At 38.9% G+C, this 22,752-nt stretch overlaps 1 protein-coding gene and 1 pseudogene across 10 annotated transcripts in view; one reads left to right on the top strand and one right to left on the bottom strand.

The window, feature by feature from the left end:
* LRCH3 (leucine rich repeats and calponin homology domain containing 3) overlaps window positions 1–22,752 on the top strand; it is a 155,193-nt gene that overhangs the window by 85,680 nt on the left and 46,761 nt on the right. For all 10 annotated transcript variants that reach the window (XM_066240688.1, XM_066240682.1, XM_066240689.1 and 7 more), the window contains exons 7-10: window positions 4,562–4,655; window positions 6,409–6,529; window positions 11,515–11,663; window positions 15,423–15,499. In XM_066240688.1, the coding sequence (XP_066096785.1) occupies window positions 4,562–4,655; window positions 6,409–6,529; window positions 11,515–11,663; window positions 15,423–15,499 (441 nt within the window). The remainder of the gene's footprint in view (window positions 1–4,561; window positions 4,656–6,408; window positions 6,530–11,514; window positions 11,664–15,422; window positions 15,500–22,752) is intronic.
* On the bottom strand, window positions 14,150–14,355 carry LOC136312309 (U2 spliceosomal RNA; annotated as a pseudogene).

The raw sequence follows: 22,752 nt of genomic DNA, 5'->3' as shown, positions 1-22,752 counted from the left end.
TAACCTTATTTTCCAAAGATTATATGACTTCTTTGAGCTGATAGTTATTAAATAGTAAAATCAGTACCTTATCTGTGAAATCTAAGTGCATTGCTCTTTTCCTGTATCTTAAATTCTAATTTGTTGTGACAACATGACATAACTTTTTTAGAGTTATGCACATGAGCTATGTAAGAGTACATGGGATACAAAATTCAATACCAGAAAAACACTAGTTTAAATTTGTACCATTGAAAGTTATTTTTCAATCTAGGCAAGCTTATTAAATAAAATGCTAATGATCATTAAAAAATAGATTCTGTTATGTTTTAAGTTTCTAATTAGATTAACTTTTAAAAGTATGTTTAAGAACAAGCAAAAACTTAAAGCTATAAAACTTTTAGAAGAAAATATAGAAGGATATCTTTGTGGCTTGGAACAGCCAGTGATTTTTGAGGATACAGAAAGCAGTAACCATAAAAAATGAAATGATAGATTTATAAGAATTTAAACAAGACATAAAAATGCATCTGAGTAGGGGGGGATATATTCGGTGGGACACTTGAATCTATGTAAACAGAAATTAAAATCATAAATTAAAAAAATAAATGAAGTATCTATCATGGTAAGAAAATGCCTGACCAGGGATGGCACAGTGGATAAAGCATCGAACCAGAATGCTTAAGGTCATCAGTTCGAAGCCTCAAGGTCGCTGGCTCTGAGCATGGGCTCATCAGCATGGAGCCACTGGCTTGAGTGGGGGGCTGTCCACATCATCCCCTGGTCAAGGCATGTATGAGAAGAAGTCGATGCACAATTAAAGTGAAAGCAACTATGAGTTGATGCTTCTTACCCTCTCTCTCCCTTCCTGTCTTTCCCACTCTTTCAAAAAAGAAAGTATTAAGAAAATGAACAGATGAACCACAGATTGGGAGAATATATCTGAAAAATATGTATATGTAAAGTATTTGTATCCAGTCTACCTAAAGAATACCTGCAACTTAATGTTAAAAAAATAAAATAACCCAATTAAATAATGCACAAAAGACTTGAATAGGGACTTTACAAAGAAAGATATATAAGTGACCAATAAACACACACAAAAAGCACTAAACTTTACTCATCTTCATGGAAATGCATAATAAATCACAGTGAGATATCACTGCACACCCACATGTCTAAAATTAAGACTGACAATATAGCCTGGTCAGGTGGTGGTGAGGTAGATAGAGCATCAACCTGGGACACTGAGGACCCAGGTTTGAAACCCTTAGATCACCAGCTTGAGCAAGGGGTCACTGGCTCAGCTGAAGCCCCCCAGTCAAGGCACAGTATGAGAAGCAATCAGTGAACAACTAAAGTGCTGCAACTACAAGTTGATGCTTCTCATCTCTGTCCCTTTCTGTCTGTCCCTGTATCTCTCTCTCTCTCTCTCTTAAAAAAAAAGATTGGCAACATAAAATGTACTGTTTGTACATTGCTTACAGAAATGTCAAAATGGGACATCTGCTTTGGCAAAACTAGTTCGGCAGGACTGACCAGGTGGTGGCATAGTGGATAGAGCGTCGGACTGGGATGCTGAGGACACTGGTTCCAGACCCTGAGGTCGCCAGCTTGAGCGCGAGATTATATGGTTTGAGCAGGGCTCACCAGCTTGAGCCCAAGGTTGCTGGCTTGAGCAAGGGGTCACTCGGTCTGCTGTAGCCCCCCTGGTCAAGGCACATATGAGAAAGCAATCACTGAGAAACTAAGGTGCCACAACAAAGAATTGATGCTTCTCATCTCTCTCCCTTTCTGTCTGTCCCTCTCTCTGTCTCTATATATCTCTGTAACAAAAACAACAACAACACTATTTTGGCAGGTTTTTTAAAACAGTTCTATTGGGATATAATTTTCAAATAATAAAATATCCATTTTAAGTGTGCGGTTCAGTGAGTTTTAGTAAATGGATACAGTCATGAAACTACCAACACAATCAAGATATATAATATTTCCATCACCTTCATGGCCAATTATATAGTGAGTACTTTCCTCAGCCAAAGGCAGCCACTGATCTTTTTGTTAATATAGTTTTGCCTTTTCTAGAATCTCATATAAATGAAATAAAACATTAAGTATTATTTTGTGTCTGACTTTTACTTAGCAATATATTTTTAAGATTATTGATAATGCATTTAGAAATGGGCAAAAGATTTAAACATTTTACAAAAGAAGGTATATTAATGACCAATAAACACACAAGAAGATATTCATTATCACTAGTCATGAGAAAAATGCAGATTAAGACCACAGTGAGATAATAGTTTATCCCCATCAGGATGGCTAAAATTAAAGACTGACAATACAAATGTTGACAACTTGAACTCAAATACATTGTTGGTGAGAATGTAAAGTGATCTTGCCACTTTTGAAAACAAATTGGCGGCATTTTTTTAAATTAAATGTACACTTACCATATGTTTCATCTATTCACTCCAAGGTATTAAAAACAAAGATTTTGCCTGACCAGGCAGTGGCGCAGTGCCAGAGCATCAGACTGGGACGCGGAGGAGCCAGTTCGAGACCGCGAGGTCGCCAGCTTGAACGCGGGTTCATCTGGTTTGAGCAGGGCTCACCAGTTTGAGCCTAAGGTCGCTGGCTCGAGTAAGGGGTCACTCAGTCTGCTGTAGCCCCAAGGTCAAAGCACATATGAGAAAGCAATGAATGAACAACTAAGGAACCGCAGCAAAGAATTGATATTTCTCATCTCTCTCCCTTCCCTGTCTGTCCCTATCTGTCCCTCTCTCTGACTCTCTCTGTCTCTGCCACAAAAAAAAACAAAACAGATTTTTATTGATAATAATGCTGAATTTTAATAAAAGATTATATATCATTTTATATTTTTGAGTTGTACAACAAGCAAAACTAATTGTATTACTTTTCTATTGTTGCCATAACAAACTACCAAAAACTTAGAGGTTTGAACAAGACAAATTTATCATCTTAGAGTTCTGTAGGTCAGAAGTCTAAAGTCTTGGCCTCATCAAGATGGTGAAAAATGCCTGACCTGTGGTGGCGCAGTGGATAAATTGTCGACCTGGAAATGCTGAGGTCGCCGGTTCGAAACCCTAGGCTTGCCTGGTCAAGGCACATATGGGAGTTGATACTTCCAGCTCCTCCCCCCTGTCTCTCTCTCCTCTCTCCTCTCTAAAATGAATAAATAAAAAAAAAAAAAATTAAAATAAAAAATAACTTAAAAAAAAAAAAAAAGATGGCGAAAAAGGTGCCTTCTTTACGTAGGCTCCACTAGGATGCATTTCCTTGCCTTTTCCAACTTCTGGAGACTGTTTGCCTTCCTGGCTCTTGGTCCCCTTCCTCCATCTTCAAGCAAGCATTGAATCACAATGACTTCCTTTTCTATCTTCCTTTTTAACTTTTAAGGACGCTTGTGGTTATAGTGAGCCCACTCAGATGATTCAAGAGAATCTCCCAACCTTGACCAATAGTTTGGATAGCTCTGTTGGTTAGAGCATCGTCCCCACATGCAAAGGTTGCCAGCTGGATCCCCGGTCAGGGCACATACAGGAATAGATCAATGTTTCTGTCTCTTTCTTCCTTTCTCTCTAAAAATCAATAAGAAAAAAGATAATCTTCCTATTTTAAGGTCAGCTGGTTAGCAACCTTATTTCTATCTACAACCCTAATTCTCCTTTGCCATGTAAAGTGACATATTTACAGGTAGGTAATAGGTCTTGGGCATCTTTGGGGGCCATTTATTCTTCCTTCCATACCCAGTGTAAAGTGAAAATAATCACAATGGTGGTTGCCTCTTAGGAGTACACAGGGCAGGGTGAAGAGAACTGACTGAGAAAGGATGGATACGTGGGAGTTTTCTGGCAAAGTAGAAATATCCTGTATCATGAAAGAGATATATGTTATTACAAAGATGTATTTATTTATCAAAAGTACACAGCCTGACCAGGCAGTGGCACAGTGGATAGAGCATTTGAGTTGGATGCAGAGGACCCAGATTTGAAACCCCGAGGTCGCTGGCTTGAGCTTGAGCTCATCTGCCTTGAACAAGGGGTCACTCGGTCTACTATAGCACACCCCCATCAAGGCACATAACAAGAAAGCAATCAGTGAACAACTAAGGTGCCTCAGTGAAGAATTAATGCTTCTCATTTCTCTCCCTTCCTGTCTGTCCGTCCCTATCTGTCCCTCTCGCTGTCTCTCTCTCTCTCTGTCACACACACAAAAAAGTACATAGCTGAGGTGAATGCATTTGAATGTATGTAAGAGTACTGTTAGAAATATAGGACGGGGGCATAGGAATAGGTGATGAATAGATGGAATAGGAATGGCAGGGTGTGATTTTTGAAGCTGGTGAAGAATACCTGGACCTCATTTATACTGTTCTGCTTACTCTTTTCATTTGGAATTTGTCATATTCAAAAATTAAAAGAATGCTCAAGTAGTTCTTAAGTAGTTGAGTCTCTAAATGCCATGAAAATGTTTATTTGTAAAATTGAATCTGATTTATTTCAGAAACTAATTTTAAAATACCAACTTTGCAGTAATAACTAACGTCTCTTTCTTGCAGCCATGAAGAACTATACTCAGGTCGCCCTTATGGAGCTCTTGATTCAGGTTTCAACAGTGTTGACAGTGGTGATAAAAGATGGTCAGGAAATGAAGTAAGTGTTCAGTCTATGCTGCATATTATAAGTCCTGATGAAGAAAAAATAAAGTGATGGAAATGAAAAGTTTCTTAATTGGGTTCAATTTCTCATTGTGTAAAATACAGAAAAACCAGGGGAAGGGTAAAAATCCCATGTAGTCATACCATCCAAAAATAGTATTATGTTTCTTTACTTTTTACCAAGTGTGTTTTATAAGTTTGTTACCTCATTGTTTTGTATAAATAGTTTTTTTTTTCTTTTTGTTTTTGGTGACAGAGACAGAGAGGACAGATAGGGACAGACAGACAGGAAGGAAGAGAGATGAGAAGCATCAAGTCTTCATTGCAGCACCTTAGTTGTTCATTGATTGCTTCTCATATGTGCATTAACGGGGGGTGGGGGGCTGTAGCAGATTGAGTGACCCCTTGCTCAAGCCAGCGACCTTAGTTTCAAGCAAGCGACCTTGGGCTTCAAACCCGCAACCTTTGGTCTCAAGCCAGTGACCATGGAGTCATGTCCATGATCCCAGGCTCAAGTCAGCAACCTTGGGGTTTCAAATCTGGGTTCTTCGTTTCCCAATCGGATGCTCTATCCACTGTACTACTACCTGATCAGGGTATAAATAGTTTTACATCCTAGAAACCTATGCAGGAACTGAGAGTTATAGCTAATGGGTAATGAGATGGGAACCTTGGTGAAGAACATCCACATGCTCAAGATAAACAACTTTGTTAGCTAATTAGATCGTTTCTCCTTTGTTTAGGTATCAGTATTATGTTTTCTCTTTTTAAAAAGATGTACCTGACCAGTGGTGGCACAGTGAATAGAGCATTGACCTACTACACTGAGGTCCCCGGTTTGAAATCTGAGGTCACTGGCTTGAATGTAGGTTCATGTGGCTTAAAGCATGGATACAATAAAAACTGCATCAGTGCAGTCGCTGGCTTGAGTGTGGGATCATAGACATGACCCCATCCATGGTCACTAGCTTGGGCCCAAAGGTTGCTGGTTTGAACCCAAGGTCACTGGCTTGAACCAAAGGTTTCTGGCTTGAGCAAAGGGTCACTGACTTGGCTTGAGACCTCCCCATCACCCCAGTCAAGTCACATGTAAGAAACAATCAATGAACAACTAAAGTGAAACAACTATGAGTTGATGCTTCTCATCTCTCTCTTGTATCTCTGTCTCTGTCTCTTACACGCACACACATAAATTATTAAGATGTAATGTTTTATCTGTAGATCGTGTTAAATGTTTAAGTAAACTTTTGTTAGCAAAACCACCAATTTGTAATTGCTTCTGTATTTATGTGTGGGTGGGTGTGTACATAATTTTGGTTATATTCATATAGATACATATATGTAGATACTTTAAGTTTATCTACATATATGTACAGGGTGGGGCAAAGTAGTTTTGCAGTTGTGAGTACATGAAATAGAGTTTATTTATTAGTTATTGTATTTTTCATATGAACAACTATAAAGCTACTTTTGCCCCACCCTATATTTATAGTCATATATGCCTGTTTTTCTTAATTGTGGTCAAATACACATAATGTAAAACCATTTTAATTATTTTTAATTATACATTTTAGTGACTGCAAGTACATTCATGTTGTTGAGAAAGTGTCACCACTGCCTATCTCCAGAACTTTTTGCTGTTTCTTCTTAAATGTAAATTTTAAAGAGTTTTTATTGTATCCATGCTTTAAGATACTTTGTAGTCTAAAATTTATAGTGCTGTGTTTTAATGTGTGCTATTTTTCAAGCCTACAGATGAATTTTCAGATCTGCCTCTTCGAGTAGCCGAAATCACTAAAGAACAAAGATTACGAAGAGAAAACCAGTACCAAGAGAATCGCAGCAGTTTAGTTGTAACAAATGGTGGAGGTAAACATTATTCCTGATGACATCTGAAGTTTTTATAATAACTCTGACTTTTTTAGATGCTCTTTTTCACACCTACTCTTTTTGTTTCTGTTTCTATAGTTTCTTCAACTCTCCTGTTAAAGGCTTTCTCTTACATGATTGGGAAAAAAGTTGTTTTCCCTTGGGATTAAATTTCAATTTCTCTATGTTATTAGACTTTCAGTTTAAAGGCCCTAGCTGGGTGGCTCAGTGAATAAAACATCAACCTGGCTCTCCAAGATTGCAGGCTTGATCCCCGGTCAGGGCACATACGAGAAGCAATCAGTGAGTGCACAGCTAAGTGCAATGGTGAATTGATGCTTCTCTCTCTCTCTCAAATTAGTGGAATTTTTTTTGTGTGTATTTTTCTGAAGTGAGAAGCAGGAAGGCAGAGATACAGACTCCCACATGTAGCCGACCAGGATTCACCTGGCAAGTCCACTAGGGGGCAATGCTCTGCCCATCTGGAGCGTTGCTCTGTTGCAACCGGAGCCATTCTAGCACTTGAGGTGGAGGCCATGGAGCCATCCTCAGCATCCAGGCCAACCTTGCTCCTATGGAGTCTTGGCTGCAGGAGGGGAAGAGAGAGAGAGAGAGAAAGAAAGAGAAAGAAGAGGGAGAAGGGTGGAGAAGCTGATGGGCACTTCTCCTGTTGCCCCGGTTGGGAATCAAACCTGGGACTTCCACACAGTGGGCCAGTGCTCTACTGGCCAGGGCTGAATTTTTTTTTTTTAATACAGTGTTTCTTTTTTATTTTGGGAGGAAAGGTGGTTTACCTGGACTAGATCTTTGTTAATCTTGATTTAATTAGGATCTTCTTTTCAAGTACTATTCTCTGTTTTTAAAGATTTTTTTGTGATCACTATTTGACCTCAGTCCTGGCCTGACCAGGCAGTGGAGCAGTGGGTAGAGCATCAGCCTGGGACATTGAAGACCCAAGGTTGAAATCCAGAGGTCACCAGCTTGAGTGCGGGATCACCAGCTTGAGCCCAGAGGTCACTGGCTTGAGCAAGGAGTCACTGGCTCAGCTGGAACCCCTGGTCAAGGTACATATGAGAAAGCAATCAGTGAACAACGAAGGTGCCTCAACAACAAGTTGATGCTTCTCATCTCTCTCCCATCCTGTCTGTTGGTCCCTTTCTCTGTCTCTCCCTCTCCCACTTAAAAAAATATAAATTCACTGCTGTTCTTCATTACCTTTTCTTTCATTTGGAATTGTGCTCTTTAAGGGCATCTGAATTTGAGTTTTTCTTATTCTGATATTTTAAATTTTGTGATTTAAGTTTTTAAAATTTTTATCACTGTTTTTATAGTTTATTAACAGAGAACTCTTCTTGCTTCCTTATGCTTCTGAGGTAGACTTTTTATTTTTAATTGATTTTAGAGAGAGAAGAAGGTAGAGAAAGATAGGAACATTGGTCTGTTCTCGTATGTGCCCTCATTAGGGATCAAACCAGCAATCTCTGTGCTTTGGAGTGACACTCTAACCAACCAAGCTATCTGGCCAGGGCTAATACAGACTCTATTTTAATATTCTATTCATTATTGTTTTAGTTTGAATTGCCAAATTTTACATTTTTGAGGGTAACCTGTAAGGAGGAAATGACTTCAATTTTCCAGAAATCCATTATGATATCTGAGAAGAGCTTTCATCTCTGAATCATGATTATAATTAAGTAGTTTGCTGTCTTTTTCTCCTACCATCTTACATATTTTTTACTACTGTCACTGGTCATTTTATTCATATTTGAGTGGTTTTCTTTTTAACCTTGCTCGTGTATGAGATAGCTTTCTCACTGGTGCATTTCAGACTCAAAATATTGGCTACATCTGTGCTCTTGACAGCAGTATGGCAGGCACTAGCCACCCATGGTTATTGAGCATTTGAAAGGTGGCTTTTCTGAATGGAAATGTGCTATAAGTGTAAAACATCAGATTTTAAAGACTTTGCATGAACAAAAATATATGAGATATAATGGTAATAGTTTAGATATATTCGACAGAATGAAATATATTATTAAAATTAGTCACTTTTAAATTTTATTTTTATTTATTTATTTTTTAAGTGAAAGGAGGGAAGATAGGCAAACTTCTGCATGTGCCCTGACTGGGATCCACCTGGCAACCCCGTCTAGAGCCAATGCTAAAATTAACCAAGCTATTCTCAGAGCCTAAGGCCTTCGAGGTTGGATCAACTGAGCTACCTTCAGTACTTGGGGCCAACACTCCAACCAGTTGAGCCACTGGCTGCTAGAGGGGATGATAAGGGGAAAGAGAAGCAGATGGCACCTTCTCATGTGTGTCCTGACTGGGGATCAAACCCAAGACATCAGCCCCCTGAGCTGTCACTCTATTCATGGAGCCAACCAGCCAGGGCCAATCACCTTTGATAGAGAGAGAGAGAGAGAGAGAGAGAGAGAGAGAGAAAGGGAGGGAGGGAGGGAGGGAGGGAGGGAGGGAGGGAGGGAGGGAGGGACAGATAAGAAGGGAGAGAGATGAGCAGCATCAACTCAGTTTTGGCACCTTAGTTGTTCATTGATTGCTTTCTCATATGTGCCTTGACCGTGGGCCTTTAGCAGACTGAATAACCCCTTGCTCAAGCCAGTGACCTTGGGCTCAAGCTAGTGACCTTTGGGCTTCAGGCCAGCAACCATGGGGTCATGTTTATGATCCCACACTCAAGCCAGCGACCCTGTGCTCAAGCTGGTGAGCATGCACTCAAGCCAGTGACCTCAAGGTTTTGAACCTGGGTCCTCAGCAACCCTTACTGATGCTCTTATCCACTTTGCAACCACCTGGTTAGCCACCAATCACCCTTTTAAAAAATGTGACTGCTAGAATATTTAAAATTATATATGTGTTTCACTTTTGTGGCTTACATTCTATTGCTCTTGGACAGTGTTGGTTAAGATAATGTGATGTGGCCCTGGCCGGTTGGCTCAGCGGTGGAGCGTCGGCCTGGCGTGCGGGAGACCCGGGTTCGATTTCCGGCCAGGGCACATGAGAGGGGCGCCCATTTGCTTCTCCGCCCCCCCCTCCTTCCTCTCTGTCTCTCTCTTCCCCTCCCGCAGCCAGGGCTCCATTGGAGCAAAGATGGCCCGGGCGCTGGGGATGGCTCCTTGGCCTCTGCCCCAGGCGCTGGAGTGGCTCTGGTCACGGCAGGGCGACGCCCCGGAGGGGCAGAGCATCGCCCTCTGGTTGGCAGAGCGTTGCCCCTGGTGGGCGTGCCGGGTGGATCCCGGTCGAGCGCATGCGGGAGTCTGTCTTACTGTCTCTCCCCCTTTCCAGCTTCAGAAAAATACAAAAAAAAAAAAAAAGATAATGTGATGCAAGTGATGTTGCTCTCTTGGAATGTTGTCATATAATGAATTATTTAATAACACAAGTTATAGCACATTGGGCAAAAGTGCATCTGGGCACCTAGTTTCTAATGTGGGTGTAGACCTTTTCATCCTTTTATCTGTTACTGTAACTCTAATAACTATTTTTGTATTAATTGCAGTTATGGAATTATTTAGAAATAAGTAAATCAGAAAACTAAATTGAGTAGACTTCTCCAAATTCACTATTCCCTAGTGTGCAATTTTAGCTGACTTTTAAAAATGGTTACTGTGTAAACTTAAAAATATTGGCACTCCCAAACTTTTTGGAAGAAATAATGATATGTTATACCTTATTTGTATGCTTCTTCTCACCACAAAATATTTTGAGGAGAAAAAGTTCCCCAAATGATTTTCTTCCATTCACAAACTGCTATAGAATATCTACAGTGCTGACCTCTAGAAAATCATTACTTAAATAGAAAAACTTTATTCTAGTTATGCACAACAATTACAGGAAGGGAAACAGTAGTCAGTGTCTATTTATCTCCAACTTCACTTTTCTCCTGCTCTTTCTCTTCTCTTTTGAGTTGATTATGTTAAGTTTTCTCTGTCCCACCTCTTCAAAGAGAGAGATGATTATGTCCCAATTCTAAAACGTGGGGAAAGAACCTAAAAGAAGATGTAACTTTCATTGTTTAAAAATTATTCCCTTGTTTGTCTCACAAACTCAGAATGTCTTATTAAAAATAGTAGAGAGCTATCATATATATATATATATATATATATATATATATATATTTTCTTTTTGTGACAGAGAGGGACAGACTGACAGGAAGGGAGAGAGATAAGGAGCATCAATTCTTCGTTGCGGCACCTAGGTTGTTCATTGATTGCTTTCTCACATGTGCCTTGACCAGGGGGCTACAGCAGACCAAGTGACCCCTTGCTCAAGCCAGCAACCTTGGGTTCAAGCTGGTGAACCTTGCTCAAACCAGATGAGCCCGCACTCAAGCCGATGACCTCCAGGTTTCAAACCTGGGTTCTCTGGGCCCCAGTCCGATGTTCTATCCACTGTGCCGCCTCCTGGTCAGGCTATAATATATAGTATATATATTTTATTATATATAATAATATATTATTATATAGTATATATTATTACATATAACTTATACATTATATATAATATAATAATGTATTATGTATAATATATAGTAATACATATATTAGAGCTCTCTATTCCAATAATTACCTCAATTACTATATTACTTAGTGAATTAGGACTAATACTTTTCTGGAGCCTAGTTTTGTGTGTGTCCATGGACTAAGTAAAGGCTTATGTAGCCTGAGCTGTGGTGACATCGGCCTGGAATGCTGAGGTTGCTTGTTTGGAACCCAGGGCTTGCCTGGTCAAGGCACATATGGGAGTTGATGCTTCCTGCTCCTTCCCCGTTCTCTTTCTCTTTCTAAAAATAAATATATAAAATCTAAAAAAAAAAAACCAAAATGGCTTACATAATTTAAACTTCTAATTTCTGCCGCTTTCAGGATAGAAAATGTTAGGGAAAAGGAAAGAATGCAATTTAATGTCTTTCGTTAGTTATCTAACGTGAATGTTTTTTTCTGGCATGTGTGTGGTGTGGACAGGAGAGCATGATCTGGATCAGATTGACTACATTGACAGCTGTACTGCAGAGGAGGAAGAGGACGAGGTGAGACAGGCCAGGGACCTGGACTCAGACAGCCTCAGTTCACAGTTTATGGCGTATATTGAACAACGGCGAATCTCTCATGAGGTACTACACACATTTAAGCCTAACTATGTTGCTATTCCCTAATAAAAATAATTTATGGCAGTATAAATTTAAGTCATATCAGTGTTTCATTGGTTTAGGTTTAATTATTTGTTTTATTATGTTCAGTTCCAGTTTCATTACTGAGTTTTTCAGATTCATTTTTAAAAATCAGTCACAAATATAGTTTAGGTTTATTTTTCAAATAAAAAGACGAATTTCAGAATTTTGAAATAGGAATTACAGGAGTCCTAAAAGTATCCTATGGCTTTAAAGAAAATGCAAAGGAACATGATGCTTTTCAGGGTTCTTACTGTCTTTTTTTGTTACTGATAATCATAGTTTGATCAGAAATTAAGAATTGAACCAAACTGATGACTTTTGGAGCAAAATACAAACTAACCATAGAATTTTTATAATGACCTTAATTATATTGGAGCGTTTATGCTCAGTTACACAGAATATAAATTGTTTGCCATTAACATTCCTGGGTGTCTCTTAGAGTGGAGCATTGAGTTGCCTTATAAAACAAATGAGCATTCAGTCCACTGCAGAATCTTTGCCAATTCCCAAGGGTCTCAAGTAGAAATAGCATCATTCAGCATAATAAAATGGCTCCACTTCAGTGTGTGTGTGTTGTTAATGTCTGGAGTGGGTCCCAGGCTCTGAGCAGGGGTTATTGAGAAACACTTTGGCCTTTTTGGAGAATGATGAAATAGAGAATAATCACTTCAAGTGGGAAATATTATGGAGTGATATTATCATTCTTTTAAAAATTCCTTTGGTTTTCCTATCTGAAGGCTTTTGAACACAGTATTTTTTGTTGGTGTTCGGAAGACACTTGTATTTAAAGTTGGATAAAGTTATATAAATCAAAGTCCTACAAGCCAGAGATGATGGTCCGTGTGTACCAGGTGATAAGTGAAGCCCTGTGGTGCAGGCTGTAAACGTCCCTGCCGGAGAAACTACTTTGTAATAAAGTTAAAATTAACAGTGCACACTGTTAATCTTAAAGATAATCCTTTTCCTTGTGGTCTTTCTCTTTGACCATTTTATGGTTAATTAGGCTGTATAAATGAGGCATTTCTCTTAAAAGTGGAAATAATGTCTGTTATTCTCCTGGTGAAAAATCATAGTCCCATTTCTTTAATCCATTATATTGGCTAGTTTTTAATACCATGTCTTTAATTCCTACCACCTAGTATGTTTGGTAATCATTTTTTTTTTTTAACAGAGACAGAGAGAGAGAGGGATAGATAGGGATAGACAGACAGGAACGGAGAGATGAGAAGCATCAGTCATCAGTCATCAGTTTTTTATTGTAACACCTTAGTTATTCATTGATTGCTTTCTCATATGTGCCTTGACCGTGGGCCTTCAGCAGACTGAGTAACCCCTTGCTCGAGCCAGCAACCTTGGGTCCAAGCTGGTGAGCTTTGCTCAAACCAGATGAGCCCGCGCTCAAACTGGTGACCTCGGGTTCTCGAACCCGGGACCTCGGCATCCCAGTCCAACGCTCTATCCACTGCGCCACCACCTGGTCAGGCTGTTTGGTAATCTTTATGTCATAAGGCTTTCTAAAATTTGGCATCTGTAAAAATCTGATGAAGTAATATTATTTTAGATGATTTAATTAATAGTGGAGAAATATGTTTTATGTTCTTGAATACTACCTGAAAACGCATTGTTAAAAACCTATTCTGTTGCCCTGGCCAGTTGGCTCAGCGGTAGAGCGTCGGCCTAGCGTGCGGAGGACCCGGGTTCAATTCCCGGCCAGGGCACACAGGAGAAGCGCCCATTTGCTTCTCCACCCCTCGCCGCACCTTCCTCTCTCTCTCTTCTCCTCCCGCAGCCAAGGCTCCATTGGAGCAAAGATGGCCCTGTGGCCTCAGCCTCAGGCGCTAGAGTGGCTCTGGTCGCAACATGGAGACACCCAGGATGGGCAGAGCATCGCCCCCATGGTGGGCGTGCCGGGTGAATCCCGGTCGGGCGCATGCGGGAGTCTGTCTGACTGTCTCTCCCTGTTTCCAGCTTCAGAAAAATGCAAAAAAAAACCCACAAACCTATTCTGTTTGGGATTTTAAACACTCTATTGTTTAATTTTACTATAATATCTTTCACATACGTACAAGTATTATGATAAAATAGGGTATGACTAGTATTTATAGAATACGCCATATTTTAAAAAAAATTAGCCCTGGCCGGTTGGCTCAGCGGTAGAGCGTCGGCCTGGCGTGCGGGGGAACCGGGTTCGATTCCCGGCCAGGGCACATGGGAGAAGCGCCCATTTGCTTCTCCACCCCCGCCCCCTCCTTCCTCTCTATCTCTCTCTTCCCCTCCCGCAGCCAAGGCTCCATTGGAGCAAAGATGGCCCGGGTGCTGGGGATGGCTCCTTGGCCTCTGCCCCAGGCGCTAGAGTGGCTCTGGTCATGGCAGAGCATCGCCCCCTGGTGGGCAGAGCGTCGCCCCTGGTGGGCGTGCCGGGTGGATCCCGGTCGGGCGCATGCAGGAGTCTGTCTGACTGTCTCTCCCCGTTTCCAGCTTCAGAAAAATACAAAAAAAAAAAAAAGAAAGAAAAAAAAATTAAACCAATATCACATTCATTTTGCTGTGAAAATTTTATCTACCTCTTGCAATAATTTCAGATAATTGTAGTATACTACACTTGATCTTAGCCTAAAGGCTGAGAAGCGATCAGATAATTATAGTATAAAACAGCGTAGTAAGTTACTAATACTAACAGATGTAGGAGAAATTTTTGTTTATTTTTTTAAAAGCCATATATATTTATTGAAATTAAAATTATTATTCTGTCATCAGGATTCTAAAATTGTGCCTCATTTTATATGATCCTCATGCCCTCACTTCAAGGGGGTCAGCTTTAGCTCTTTGGAATAACTCACCAAGGATTTTCTAGTTACGTGTGAGGAAACTGCAGTTAGTTTTACATTTGATTTTTAGACATACGTTTTAGATGGGTTTTTTTACCTTCAAAAATACCCATTTTGATGATTATTTTTGGTGTTGAATCAAGATTGTATAATTTCCATTTGACAAATACATACTGTGATAGCATGCAAGCTTCTACTTTTGATTTATTTATTTTTTTTCAGTACATGGTACCTATCACTTAAGTCAACTTAATTTTCCTCAGTAATGTATTTTGAAATGATTTTTACCCTTTAGTTTATAAATAAATTAAATTGCCAGTACTTTTTAATTAATATTTCACCATTAAAAAAATTACTTTTTTCTTTATCTTGCTATTTCTTCGTCATCCCCAAGACTAGATGTATGACTAACATAAGTAACAATTTGTGATGATGAAGAAGTAAAGAAATATGATCTGTGCAGTTAACTCCCTATTACTAAAAATATTCAAGAGAAGCTGAGTAAAGGTCAGGGTCAGGTTGATAGGAATTTCTGTTGTAGATGGAAGTTTGTACTAGATGATTTCTAAGATCCTTTCCCGCTGTAACATCTTATCACTCGCTTACACCGTATGACCACTATAATTTATATAATACAGTGAGAAGGAAATTACTTTTTTGAAAATCAAATAAACAATTTTGGATTATGAGTGGTTTTGTGTTTACCAAAGTAGTAAGATAGCCTATAATGCTTCAGATATAAAATTTCACATTTGAAGATTTTTTTTTTAGTGTAATATACATACCCCTAAATAAATTTAACGTAAACTGTATAATCACAGTGTTCTAGATACATATGTTCAGTGGATTTATTTCTGCTTTTTTGGTGTAGGGTTCACCAATAAAGCCAGTACCCATGAGGGAATTTCAAAAAACCGAGGACATGAGAAGATACTCACATCAAAACAGGTTTGAAAAACCAATTCTATTTCATTTGTTTCTGTCTTAAAACTCAATAAACATGAGATTATTTGATTTTGTATAGATCTATATATAATGAAGACATTCAGATTATACTGTGTTTTAGATACTGTGTATATAGAACTGAGTGATTATGTGCCTTGTGCTCATGTAATAGCAAGGTGAATAAAATTGATCTGTTGATTCTAAATTCAGATCACCTAAGGCATTACCTAAACAATTATCTGATTTGAAGATACTTCGTAGCAATGAGATTTTATGATGATATGTCTGGGTTTATGCATAAAGAGAACTAAAATAAATTCCCAGATTTTGGTTTTTTGCTTCCTCTTTGTTTTTATGAATTTTTTTTTTTTTTTTTTTTTTTTTTTTTACAGAGAGAGAGTCAGAGAGAGGGACAGACAGGGACAGACAGACAGGAACGGAGAGAGATGAGAAGCATCAATCATTAGTTTTCGTTGCAACACCTTAGTTGTTCATTGATTGCTTTCTCATATGTGCCTTGACCATGGGGCTACAGCAGACCGAGTAACCCCTTGCTCGAGCCAGTGACCTTGGGTCCAAGCTGGTGAGCTCTGCTCAAACCAGATGAGCCCGCGCTCAAGCTGGCGACCTCAGGGTCTCGAACCTGGGTCCTCCACATCCCAATCCGACTCTTTATCCACTGCTCCACCACCTGGTCAGGCATTTTTATGAATTCTTAAAGTAATAAGCTCGAGCCTGACCTGTGGTGGCGCAGTGAATAAAACATCAACCTGGAATAAAGTAATAAGCTCGACATGCCGCCTGATCAGGTGATGGTGCAGTGGTTAGAGCATTAGCCTGGGATGCTGAGGACCCAGGTTTGAAACCCCAAGGTCACTGGTTTGAGCACGAGCTCATCTAGCTTTAGCGCGGAGTCACCAGTTTGAGCATGCTGTCATAGACATGACCCTATGGTCAGTGGTTTGAGCCCTGAGGTTACTGGCTTGAAGCCCAAGGTCGCTGGCTTAGGCAAAGGGTCACTGGCTGGGCTAGAGCCCCCCAATCAAGGCACATATGAGAAAGCAATCAATGAACAACTAAGGTGCTGCAACTATGAGTCGATGCTTCTTAATCTCCCTCCCTTCCTGTCTGTCTATCCCTGTCTCTCTCTCTCTCTCTCTCTCTCTCTCTCTCTCTCTCCCTCACACACACAAAAAAATTTGCTTGACATGCCTACTCTTAAACATTGGTAAATTTACAGTTTAGAAGTACATATATAGTCCTTTACTTATACTTGATAGGGTGTTACAGTTGTTTAGGAGACTAAAATATAGATAAAGAAGAAAATGGGGAGAATAATCAAAGAAATTCAAAACTTGGCCTTTTATAGTCTTACTAGTCAGTTCATAGGACTTTAGTTAAATTTTATATCTTTGAAATTTATCTCAAAATGGCTTTTTAGTTGCCATTTCTAATTTATACTGACAGTGTGGTCTTCTGAGATTCAGTTTTGTTTTTTATAGAGATTTTATGTATTTATTTTAGAGAAGAGAGAGAGAAGGGGGGAGGAGCAGGACACATCAACTCCCATACACGCCTTCACCAGGCAAGCCCCGGTGTTGAACCAGTGACATCAGCGTTCCAGGTCTACGCTTCGTCTACTGTGCCACCATAGGCCAGCCGAGATTCCAGTTTCATGGAGAGATAGTCTGTTACATTTTCCCACTTTGGGTGGACCTAGGTTCTATCTTCTGTTCATTTTCCTACATTCCTCATAAGCAAAGCTCAAGATCTTCAGAATTTAGTAGAAACCTTCAAGATAAAAGCCAGCTTTTTGCTCAGTTGCTTTATATATTCATTTTCTAATGCTTATTTAACAACAAATGATCGCCTATACTGCTCACAAAAAATTGGGAGATATTTTGTTGCTTCATATTCATTTTGAAATATCCCCTAATTTTTGTGAGAAGTTTATTTAGCAGCTTAAAACCCATCCATTTTATATATCACAATTCTGCTGAATAGAAATCTGAACAAGATTTCTGTGGTTCTCTGCTTAGAGTCTTGCAAGGTCGAAGTAAACATGTTGGCTGCCCTGGATTCTTTTTTTTTTTTAGCAAGAAGGGTTGGAGAAGCATCAACTTGTAGTTGCATCTCTTTACTTGTTCATTGATCACTTCTCATATGTGCCTTGACTGGGGGGTGCTCAAGCCTAGCCAGTGACCCCTTGCTCAAGCCAGCAACCTCAGGGTATTGAACCTGGGACAGTGTCCCAAGTCGACTCTCTGTCTACTGCACCACCACCAGTCAGGCTTGCCTGGATTCTTATCTGGAGACTTTGGGAAAGAATCCATTTCCGGGCTTTATACAGGTTGTTAGCAGAATTCTGGTGCATGTAATTACAGACCTAGGTCCCTGTTACCGTCTTGGCTGGGAGTCATTTTCAGCTCCTAGAGTCCACCTACATTTCTTTGTTCATGGTTTCTTCTATTTCAAGCCAGCAGTGGTGGGCTAAATCCTTCTCACATTTTGAATCTCTCTAATTTCCTTTTACACTGCCATTTCACAAACTCTCTTGCCTTCCTCTTTTCTTTTAAGGGCCCAAGTGATTATATTAGATCCACCTGGATAATCTCCCCATTTTAAGGTCAGCTGATGAATAACTTTAATGTCATCTGTAAAGTTCTTTTGACATGTAATGTAATCATTAGAGTAACACCAGGTCTGTAGATCATAGGGGCCAACTATCTGCATATCACAACACCGTAATTCAGAGTTCCTGTATTTACTTGTTTTTAGAATCTGTGAATTCTTTATTTTCATGGCACTTGAGCAGTGGATTTTAAAAGATTATTTTATTCAACATTTTAGTTATTTCCATTCAAAGAGTCATTCAGAGTGTCTCATCTGCCACAGCGCTAGAAACTGAAGCCATGATTACAGTCATTCTCATTATCCACAGGGGATTGGTCCCAGGACCACTTTGGACTCCAAAATGTGCAATCTTAGTTGGTCCTCTTTACCTCCAGGTTCCTATCAGGGGATTCAGCTAATCATGGATTGAAAATGTTGGTTGAATCCTGTTGTGGAACCTGCAGATACAGAAGGCCAACTCTATTTTTACTTGGGTGTTTCAAATCCCTAGACCTTATTACAGTGTTTGGATAAGAGCTCAGTATTTTATCCAGATAACCAGTTAAGCTCTCAGATCAATGCATATAGTTCACCCTTGAAAAACACAGGGTTGAAGTGCATGAGTCCACCTGTACATGGATTTAAAATAAATAAATACCTGTACTGTTTTTGGGTTTTTTTTGTCTCTCTTATTTTTTTTTTATTTTTTTTATAATTTTATTTTTTTAATGGGGTGACATCAATAAATCAGGATACATATGTTCAAAGATAACAAGTCCAGGTTATCTTGTCGTTCAATTATGTTGCATACCCACCACCCAAAGTCAGATTGTCCTCTGTCACCTTCTATCTTGTTTTCTTTGTGCCCCTCCCCACCCCTTTTCCCTCTCCCATTCCCCCCTCCCCCCCGTAACCACCACACTCTTATCAATGTCTCTTAGTTTCACTATTACATCCCACCTACGTATGGAATAATATAATTCCTGGTTTTTTCTGATTTACTTATTTCGCTTCGTATCATGTTATCAAGATCCCACCATTGCCTTGCCTGACCTGTGGTGGCGCAGTGGATAAAGCGTCGACCTGGAAATGCTGAGGTCGCCGGTTCGAAACCCTGGGCTTACCTGGTCAAGGCACATATGGGAGTTGATGCTTCCAACTCCTCCCCCCTGTCTCTCTCTCCTCTCTCTCTCTCTCTGACTCTCTTTCTCTTCTCTCTAAAATGAATAAAAAAAAAAATCCCACCATTTTGCAGTAAATGTTCCAATGTCATCATTTCTTATGGCTGAGTAGTATTCCATAGTGTATATGTGCCACATCTTCTTTATCCAGTCATCTATTGATGGGCTTTTTGGTTGTTTCCATGTCCTGGCCACTGTGAACAATGCTGCAATAAACATGGGGCTGCATGTGTCTTTACGTATCAATGTTTCTGAGTTTTTGGGATATATACCCAGTAGAGGGATTGCTGGGTCATAAGGTAGTTCTATTTGCAGTTTTTGAGGAACCACCATACTTTCTTCCATAATGGTTGTACTACTTTACATTCCCACCAACAGTGTATGAGGGTTCCTTTTTCTCCACAGCCTCTCCAACATTTGCTATTACCTGTCTTGCTAATAACAGCTAATCTAACAGATGTGAGGTGGTATCTCATTGCCGTTTTGATTTGCATTTCTCTAATAGCTAAAGAAGATGAGCATCTTTTCATATATCTGTTGGCCATTTGTATTTCTTCCTGGGAGAAGTGTCTATTCATATCCTCTTCCCATTTTTTTATTGGATTGTTTGTTTGTTTGTTGTTGAGTTTTATGAGTTCTTTGTATATTTTGGATATTAGGCCCTTATCTGAGCTGTTGTTTGAAAAAATCATTTCCCATTTAGTTGGCTTTCTGTTTATTTTGTTATCAGTTTCTCTTGCTGAGCAAAAACTTCTTAGTCTGATGTAGTCCCATTCATTAATTTTTGCCTTCACTTCTCTTGCCTGTGGAGTCAAATTCATAAAATGCTCTTTAAAACCCAGGTCCATGAGTTGAGTACCTATGTCTTCTTCTATGTACTTAATTGTTTCAGGTCTTATGTTTAGATCTTTGATCCATTTTGAGTTAATTTTTGTACAGGGGGAGAGACTGTAGTCCAGTTTCATTCTTTTGCATGTGGCTTTCCAGTTTTCCCAGCACCATTTATTGAAGAGGCTTTCTTTTCTCCATTATGTGTTGTTGGCCCCTTTATCAAAAATTATTTGACTATATATATGTGGTTTTATTTCTGGACTTTCTATTCTGTTCCATTGGTCTGAGTGTCTATTTTTCTGCCAATACCATGCTGTTTTGATTGTCGTGGCCCTATAATAGAGTTTGAAGTCAGGTATTGTAATGCCCCCAGCTTCATTCTTTTTCTTTAGGATTGCTTTGGCTATTCGGGGTTTTTTATAGTTCCATATAAATCTGATGATTTGTTGCTCTATTTCTTTAAAAAACGTCATTGGAAGTTTGATGGGAATTGCATTAAATTTGTATATTGCTTTGGGTAATATAGCCATCTTGATTATATTTATTCTTCCTAGCCAAGAACAAGGTATATTCTTCCATCTCATTATATCTTTTTCGATTTCCCTTAACAATGGTTTATAGTTTTCATTATATAAGTCCTTTACATTCTTTGTTATGTTTATCCCTAAGTATTTTATTTTTTTTTGTTGCAATTGTGAAGGGGATTATTCTTTTGAATTCGTTCTCAGTTGTTTCATTGTTGACATATAGAAAGATTATTGACTTCTGTATGTTAATTTTGTAACCTGCGACCTTACTGTATTGGCTTATTGTTTCTAGTAGTCTTTTTGTGGATTCTTTGGGGTTTTCGATGTATAGGATCATATCATCTGCAAAAAGTGATACCTTTACTTCTTCTTTTCCGATATGGATGCCTTTTATTTCTTTGTCTTGTCTGATTGCTCTGGCTAGAACCTCTAGTACCACATTAAATAAGAGTGGAGAGAGTGGACAACCCTGTCTTGTTCCTGATTTAAGGGGGAAAGCCTTCAGTTTAGTGCCATTTAATATGATGTTAGCTGATGGTTTATCATACATTGCCTTTATCATGTTGAAATATTTTCCTTCTATACCCATTTTGTTGAGAGTCTTAAACATAAAATTGTGTTGTATTTTATCGAAAGCCTTTTCTGCGTCTATTGATAAGATCATGTGGTTTTTGTTCTTTGTTTTGTTGATATGGTGTATTACGTTAACTGTTTTACGCATGTTGAACCAACCTTGAGATTCTGGGATGAATCCCACTTGATCATGATGTATTATTTTTTTTAATATGTTGTTGTATTCGATTTGCTAGTATTTTGTTTAGTATTTTAGCATCTGTATTTATTAGAGATATTGGTCTGTAGTTTTCTTTTTTTGTGCCATCCTTGCCTGGTTTTGGTATGAGGGTTATGTTGGCCTCATAAAATGTGTTTGGAAGTATTGCTTCTTCTTCAATTTTTTGGAAGACTTTGTGTAGAATAGGAACCAAGTCTTCTTTGAATGATTGATAAAATTCGCTGGTATAGCCGTCAGGGCCTGGACTTTTATTTTGGGGGAGGTTTTTAATGGTTTTTTCTATTTCTTCTCTACTGATAGGTCTGTTTAGGCTTTCTGCTTCTTCTTGACTCAGTCTAGGAAGGTTGTATTGTTCTAGGAATTTATCCATTTCTTCTAGGTTGTTGAATTTAGTGGCATAAAGTTTTTCATAGTATTCTATAATAATTCTTTGTATATCTACGGTGTCCGTGGTGATTTCTCCTCTTTCATTTTGGATTTTGTTTATATGAGTTCTTTCTCTTTTTTTCTTGGTAAGTCTTGCCAAGGGTTTGTCAATTTTGTTGATCTTTTCAAAGAACCAGCTCCTTGTTCTATTAATTTTTTCTATAGTTTTTCTGTTCTCTAATTCATTTATTTCTGCTCTGATTTTTATTATCTCCTTTCTTCGGCTGGTTTTGGGTTGTCTTTGTTCTTCTTTTTCTAGTTCCTTAAGGTGGGAAATTAAGTGGTTCACTTGGTCTCTCTCTTGTTTGTTCATATATGCCTGAAGTGATATGAACTTCCCTCTTATCACTGCTTTTGCTACATCCCATAGATTCTGATATGTCGTATTGTCATTTTCATTAGTCTGTATATATCTTTTGATCTCTGCAATTATTTCTTCTTTGACCCATTCATTTTTTAGAAGTATGTTGTTTAGTTTCCACATTTTTGTGGGATTTTTTTCCTCTTTTTTGCAGTTGAATTCTACTTTCAAGGCTTTATGATCAGAAAATATGCTTGGTACAACTTCAATTTTTCTGAATTTGCTGATGTTGTTTTTGTGGCCCAACATATGGTCAATTCTTGAGAATGATCCATGTACACTGGAGAAAAATGTATACTCAGTCACTTTGGGATGAAATGTCCTGTAGATGTCTATCATATCCAGGTGCTCTAGTGTTTTGTTTAAGGCCACTATGTCTTTATTGATTCTCTGTTTGGATGACCGATCTAGAGCCATCAGCGGTGTATTTAGGTCTCCAAGTATGATTGTGTTTTTGTCAGTTTTTGTTTTAAGATCAATAAGTAGCTGTCTTATATATTTTGGTGCTCCTTGGTTTGGTGCAT

Source organism: Saccopteryx bilineata, chromosome 8 (assembly GCF_036850765.1).
Source record: "Saccopteryx bilineata isolate mSacBil1 chromosome 8, mSacBil1_pri_phased_curated, whole genome shotgun sequence".
NCBI classification, from domain to species: domain Eukaryota; kingdom Metazoa; phylum Chordata; class Mammalia; order Chiroptera; family Emballonuridae; genus Saccopteryx; species Saccopteryx bilineata.
Note: the sequence above shows the minus strand (reverse complement) of the source record. Positions and strands in the feature narration are given on the sequence as shown.